Consider the following 7,296-nt stretch of genomic DNA (forward strand, 5'->3'; position numbering starts at 1 on the left):
CCTTGTGGTGACAAGCCAGGCCACAGATTTGTCTTATCTTCCCCGAGCTGGGAGAGGGTGTGGCACTGGGCAGTCTCCTTAGTGATGAATAGAGTGATCAGTTTGCATTCAGGGTTCCCACTTAGACCCCTGATCAGTCCTGGAACTCCGCCTTCCACTTTCTGAACTCTTGCCCCTCAGACTAAGTTCCCACCTTCTGGATTCTCCAAAAAGAAAGTCAAGGTGGGACACTGGGGCCCCCCCCTTGAGCCAAGGCCTGCTGTTCCATGACTCTCTAGGCAGAAATGAAGGGCTCCTGAGCTGAGGGCTTTGCCCAGGGTATTCCAGCACATGTGAGGCTCTGTGTGAACCTCTCTGCTGGTGAGGATACCTTCATGTCAGTCAGAGTCCTAACCTGGACTCTGTTAGCTCCTGAGTGTCTACCTCTGCAGAACTGGGGCCGTTTCAACTAGACTAAAGCTGTTCTCTTCCTGTGATGCTACAGGTAGAAATGAGGGTGCTCGTCAACCTGACAAGTCTTCCCTGGGCCTCCCAGAGTTGTCAGCTGGGGTGAGGGTATGTGCAGAGATTTGTGGGTCCTGCTATATTCTGGAGTGAGTGGGACCCTCATTCCTCATTGACCATTCTCATCTTGACACCTGAGCACTTTAGGTCAGGCCCAATACTGGGATGCCACCCTCAACTGACCCGAGATTGCTCCCCTCACATCAAGGTCCTCACCTTCCTGGGACCACCAAGTTGAAAGTACTGTAAGACAGATCCATCCACAACCGTTCCCAACCTGCAAGACCGCATGACCAGTGCAGGACTCTATAGGACCCCATTGTTCTGGCTGGGTCCTTCCCCCATTCCTCATGCAGGGTCCTCACCTTGAAGTCTATAGCAGCTTGCATTCCTCCCTCTACTGACCTGGGATCACCCCTCCTTAGACCAAGGCTTTCTGTTCCTGAGAACCCTGAAGGACAAGTGGGTGAGCAGACCTACTTGGGGCCCTAAAAGTCTGCGGGCAGCTGCGGGTTAGTTTATGTGAGAGCACCTATAATCTAGGTGTTGATCTCCCCAGTCCTCCTACATAGGGCTCCATATTTTGGCTCCTGCCTAGATGAAAGGTTTCCTGGGAAATGCTACATCCGTGCAAACTCGAGTTTTCCTACTGCAGAACTTGCAGATAGAATCAGTGTCATGTGAGTGATGCCAGACGGGGGAAGCTGGAGTTCAAGGCAAGAGGCCCAGGACCAGGTGGTGGCGGGCTGTCAGAGAAAAGCCAGGTGATCTCTTCCTTCTCTTCACCAAGCAGGCTTAGCCTCTCATGTAACTTTGGTTCTAATAACTCGACTTTCTACAAGGTAGGGGTGGAGACCCATGATTTTGTGAGCCCCTATCTTTTCAGGCAATCGGGCATTGCATACGTAGGTGATCGTATTGTCACTGAATATTTTTCTCTTTCTTTATACCACCCACTTCTTTTGACATTTGTATTGCTCTGGCTGTGTATTCCAAACAAGTAGTTACTACCCAGAGCCATCTTTTTATTGCCTGAGAAACACCCCAAGTAGTGAAAGGATACGTGTGTTGTGACATACAGTATCTGCATCAGGCTGGGAGGAGTGGGGCTGTGTGGCTCTGAACGAATACATCCTATGGGTTTAGTACTGGCTCTGCTACTTACCAGCCATGTGAACTCAGGCATATTAGCCGAGTCCATGAGCCTCTGACTCTTCATGGGTAAAGCAGGTATGCTAGGCCCTGTCTTCTAGGACTGGCAGATGTATTGAATGAATGCTGTGAACCCAGCACAGTGCCGGGCAAATATTGATATATATTTTTTTGCCTTCTTTTATTATTGTTCTTTTAATGTTGTCCCAATTCCCCCCCCCATTGCTCCCCCCTTCTCCACCCCACCCACCCCTGCCCCTCTTCCACATTCAGTCCCCACCCAGTTGTCCATGTCCATGGGTCATTTATACCCGTTCCTTGACTAGACCTTCCCCTTCTTTCCCTACTTCTCCCCCCCCCCCCCCCCCGCCCGGCCCCTGTCAGGCTGTCCATTGTTTACATGCCACTGGTTCTATTTTGCTCATTTGTTTTTTGCCATCATTATTTTGACCTCAGACAATACCATGTACCATAGTGAGGCTTTATTTATTTATTTATTTATTTTCTAATCAAGGAAGGGTCAGAGAATAAGCAATGTTCTAGGAAGAAAAAAAAAATCAACCAAACTGCTGCTTAGTAAATAAAACTAAGTAATATTACTGCGTTAGTGATCAGTCATTTGATGTAAGCATGAAATAGAGTTCTTCAGATGCACTGTGAGGCTACTAAAGGTATGCAAAGGACCAAAAACCTTCCTTCCCTGACAGCTCCATGCATTTCACTCATCCCCATTTTCATTCATCCAACTCCACCAAAGATCCAGCCTTTGCTTAGAGTTCGCCATATCACACAGAAAAATGCCATACTTAGGTTCCCTTTTATGGGACAGTCTAGGTACCTCCGCCTCCCAGGCAAGGACAAAGTGGGCCAGCCCCTTGTACTGGGGTGTTTATGCTGGACTGCTCTTGTCCGGAACTTCCTCCTTATCCCTTCTGTTTATTGGCCTTTAAGGTTGAGTGTGGCTCTCACCATGCTCCTTCTATGAGAGCTTCCCCTGTGCTTTAAATGTTATTGGCAGGGGCTGAATCTTCTTTTTCTACACATCCCCAGAATAATTAACATGATGCCTTCCAAAGAGCAGACACTCAATTCATGTTTGGGGAACAAAAGAGACAGAGCACAAGAGTTCTAATTTATGACAATTTAATTTCTCCCACATTCTTGAATAAGTTAAGCAAATCCAGGTGTATATCTTTTAGAAAGGGTAAGAGGAATGAGGAAATTGAATAATTAGCCACCTTTTACTTTTATCTCTATTTCATTATCCCTATTTCATTATCACTATTTCATTGTGAGGTTCTTTTACATTTTAAAGAAAATTCTTATCAAATGCTCTGTGTTCTGGTACTGGACCACAATAAAACATGCAAGGATTATCAATTTGTTTTTAAAAAATGCAAAACTATTACTCACAAACTTAATAATGTGTGAGTTGTGTTATTCATAAGCTCAGACTCTGAATCTAAATAAGCCTTTTTAAAAGGAACACATTGGAAAAATACAGGAAAAAAGTAAATCTGTAAATTACAATGAAAACAGAAACACAAAGGAGAGACAAATTGTGCTCTCTCCAGCCCCACCCTGCCCCCAGCTCCTGAGAAGCTTGAGGGCCCTTTTCAACTTCAAGGTGAGGACTCTGCCACAGACTTCACTAGTGCTGGGAGGAGCGGGCCCTGGCTGCAGCTCTGGCTTGGGCTCGTTCTTCCTCATCCCTCAACGCCTCCTCATACTGTACCTGGAAGGCACTGGGAACCTTACGAATAACTTTGGCCCAATATTCCAGGACTTTCATCTTGCTGGTTTCAGCGTGGGCTCTTGGGCCCCATAGGAATTCGTAGCGTGGAGGATCACTGTTGGGCACCTGCCGGTACTCCAGCAACTTTTGCTGCACAAAATCTGTGGTGATGAGCTTCCAGGGCTCCCCAAAGATGAAGTGCTTCCTCCCAGCGTAGAGCCCCATCATATTCAGGAATTTCCACATATCCTCCTCAGGGATACTGTTGCCATTGAAGAAGATTGCACCCAGAAGAGGCATCAGGATTCCATTCTTGGGAAAGCCCATGTCATCACTGCTCAAACTTCCTTCGTTAGAAAGATTCAGTTTGCTGACAAGGATATAAGAGTGACGTATGGGGTCGACTTCCTTCAGGTCAAGGCCAAAGGCCATCTCTATGCGCTCAGCAGCTCTCTGGAAGATTTCAGGAAAGTGTTTCTTGTACTTCTTGTTGATAATCTTCAGCATTTCTTCCTTCGTAATGTGCTCTTTCATTTGGTACTTTTGTACCAAAACGTGCACTAACATGCTTATTTTTTCCTCCAGAAGATCTTTGATAGAGCTCTCTGAGGAGGGTGAGGCCTGGGAGGAACTTGGATTTTTTTCCCTTTGGCTCTTGGCACCTTTGCTAGAACTTGCACAGGAACTAGCATCAGGAAAGCTAGAGGCCATGGCTCTCTGAGGCTTTTGTGGAGTGCCTGCAGCAGGGGAGCTGGGGGGCACACCCCCAGACACAAGTGAGGGCGACGAGGGAGACTCTTCTTCTCCTGCTGCAGTGGCCTGAGCAGCCCCAAGACCCTGGTCCTGACCTTGGAACTGGTGGCGCTTCTCACGAGCACGAAGCTTACTCTTCTTACCACGAGGCATGACTGTGGTTAGGAACAGCAGGCCGGAGTGTGACAGGAAGGCAAGTGACACAAACACCTGGAGGAGGAGGATAAGAGGGTATGAGTACCTTCCACAAGGAGATGCCATTGTGGCTTTAAAAAGGCCCCTCTGGCCCTGGCTGCTGTGGCTCAGTGGATTGAGTGACGGCCTGCAAGCCAAGTGTCACCGGTTCGATTCCCAGTCAGGGCACATGACTAGGTTGCACGCCAGGTCCCCAGTTGGGGGCGTGAGTGAGAGGCAACCACACAGCGATGTTTCTCTCCCTCTCTTTCTCCTTTCCCCTCTCTCTAAAAATATATAAACAAGTTATTTAATTAAAAAAAAAGAAAAAAAAAAAAAAAGAGGCCTCTCTGGAACAGTCTGTGAAAAGGTCTATTAAGAGAGAAAATGAAAGCTCTCCATAGGTGGAACAAAGCAAATGAAGCAGGAATGGCAGGAAGAGACATGAGGCTGGAGAGGTCAGTGGGGGCCAAATCACAAGGGTTTTTTGTAAATTATATAAAGAAATTTTGATTTTGCTCTAAGAATACCTGAAGCCAGAAGAAAGTATTAAGCAGGGATTTTCTAAAGATTTTTGTGAAGATTGGGAAATTAGGGAACTGTGGCTGGCGTGGCCCAGTGGATTGAGCACTGGCCTGTGTCTGAAAGGTTGGCAGTTTGAGTCCTGGTCAGGGCACATGACTGGTTTGCAGGCTAGGTCTATTGCACATCGATGCTTCTCTCCCTCTTTCTCCCTTCCCCTCTCTCTAAAATTAAATAAATAAAACCTTTGTAAAGTATAGATTGGAGAATTAGGGAAATGAATGAGGTGACTGTCATTGTAATCCTGGCAACGGACAATTGATGACCAGCAAAGAGGAGTGGGAGTGGTATTTCTCCTAGGGGGGTGGGACTTTGAGATCAGTAGGGGAGAGGAAAATCCAAGATGGCACTTGGGAAAACTGGGCAAATAATGGGGTCATCTAGGAAGTGAAAAGAGCAACAGAGAGCACCATAGCTGTTGTGTATAATTTACATAAAATTAAATATGAAAACAGCAAAAGAGCAGTTTTTTTAAAAAAAGGAATAAGTGTCCTTTAAGGTACTGTCGGAGGACCCCACGGGGCTTCTGTCGTCCTGGCCAGCCTGTGCCCTGAGGGCCCTGTGGAGGCATTAGAATGCAGGTCAGGCTGGGATCTTCCCAGAGCCAGGAGGGGTGGGGAACTGGGTGGTTATGCGTCAGTCCGTATTCCGAGTCTTCACCTAAATACTTAACTAGTCCTAAAGGCCCAGCATCCACTGACTGGAGTTTGTACCTCTTGCACCAAAATCCTCACCTTCTGAGTGACAGAGTGAGCCTGAGCCACATCTGGTCAAGACTGCACGGGACCTCCAAGGAGTAACTGCTGAGGTTGTATGGGGCCTACAAGGGCTAGCATCAGGGTAGGGCTGCTTGGGACCCCACTGATATTTATCAAAGCCTTGGACTCCTCCTTCTGTTGATCTGGTTCCATCAGCGTCAAACGGAACTGAGTTCCTTTGATCACGCGAAATGCAGTAGGGGAACAAGGCATCTGGTGAGCTTTGCCTGGTGCTCCCAGTCCTGGTCCCCCTTCTTTTGAAGGAGAGGTCCCCCACCACCACCCAGCACTCAGGGTCTCACCAGGACTCCAGTTAGGGCCCAGGTTTCCTCCTTCAACAGAACTGTGGCAGCCCTAGTGAGAACAAGGGCCCCCCCCCAACCCCACCCCACCCCCACCCCCCCGCTCCATGGCGCCCTCCACGCATAAGTAAGCCCAATTCTGAGGCTTCCCTTGGTTATGGGCAGGATCGTCACTTCAGTTCACATTTAGGGTCCTTACCTTGATACGTGACCACTTCTTGAAGTCAGCTGTCCGCCAAATGGAGGCAATATCTCCCAGACGAAGTTCTTCCCCTCACAGTATGTCCCAGGCGGAAGTCAGTGAGGTACATCCGGCCACGGCCGCTATAGGGGTCTCAAACAGCTGTCGGCAGGGGCGGCTCTACGGAATCTCGAAGATAACAATCGCAGCCTGCAGTCCTGCGCGCACTGATTTGCATGCACCGATTTCACATCGTCCTTGAGTCCCTAGAGGGGAAAGTGAGGACTAATCGCATCTGACTCAGAGTTTCATGCCCGATGGCAGGGGCGGGGCTCCGAGCCACCTTCTGTTTGGGGTAGAGTTCTTCTCTTTAGTATTAAGGGTTCTCAACTGACCTCCGGGTAGGGCCCAAACTCCTCGCTCTGCACATCTCTGCACATCTGGGCTGATCTCCTTCTACGGAGGCCCTCCCCCAGTTACGTCCTCCAGGCAGAAATGAGGAGTCCCTGAGCTGAGCGCTCTGTTGGGCTTAGACTAACAACAGACCTCAGGGAGTATGTGACCCTCTCCGCTGGGGCACTTCCTTAATATCACTAGCCTATTACCTCACCTTGATTCCTGTTACTTCCTGCTTCTCCTCCCTCTGAAGAATTGCAGCCCACTCCTCTCCCTCCGGCCACACAGGCGGAAATGAGGATCTTCCTCAATGTCACAATTCTGCCTTGACCTCTCAGGTCGTGAGGAGGGGACGGAACTTTGTGACGTTTCCTCTGTTCGAGTGTGGGTAATTCCCACATTCCTTCCTAAAAGTTCATCACCTTGACACCAGACTAGTACTGGGGCTCCTCTCTTCGAGGACCTGAGGTCCTCACCCCCTGGGAATACAGAATGAAATGTCAATGTAAGCTGGATCCAGCTACAACTGTTCCAGACTTCCGTTGGTATAGGAACCCCATGTTTTAGGCCCGCTAGGGACTCTATAGGTCTCGGAAAGCCATAGGCTGGTGGCTCTTGTCTCTTTCATCAAAGACTTCCTGGGAAATGCCATATCGCTTCAAACTGTTGAGCAGAAAACGCTTCCTTGTTCTGGAGTTATGAGAGGTGAGGAAGCTGTAGTTCTAGGCAAGAAACCACGGACGGGTGGTGGGCTACCAG

The 7,296-nt window shown here is 48.7% G+C and overlaps 1 protein-coding gene across 1 annotated transcript; it reads right to left on the bottom strand.

Moving 5' to 3' along the window:
* Positions 1–3,307: 3,307 nt before the first annotated feature.
* MAGEB17 (MAGE family member B17) lies at positions 3,308–4,297 on the bottom strand. The gene has a single exon (XM_090264170.1). It carries the CDS (start codon positions 4,295–4,297, stop codon positions 3,308–3,310), a length of 990 nt encoding a protein of 329 aa, XP_090120296.1.
* Positions 4,298–7,296: the final 2,999 nt, after the last annotated feature.

This window comes from Furipterus horrens, unplaced genomic scaffold (genome assembly GCF_987537825.1).
Source record: "Furipterus horrens unplaced genomic scaffold, mFurHor1.1.pri manual_scaffold_17, whole genome shotgun sequence".
In the NCBI taxonomy this organism is placed as follows: domain Eukaryota; kingdom Metazoa; phylum Chordata; class Mammalia; order Chiroptera; family Furipteridae; genus Furipterus; species Furipterus horrens.

What these genes read in the sequence shown, in the direction of transcription:
- MAGEB17 (XM_090264170.1), bottom strand. Translation starts at nt 4,297, where the DNA reads ATGCCTCGTGGTAAGAAGAGTAAGCTTCGTGCTCGTGAGAAGCGCCAC.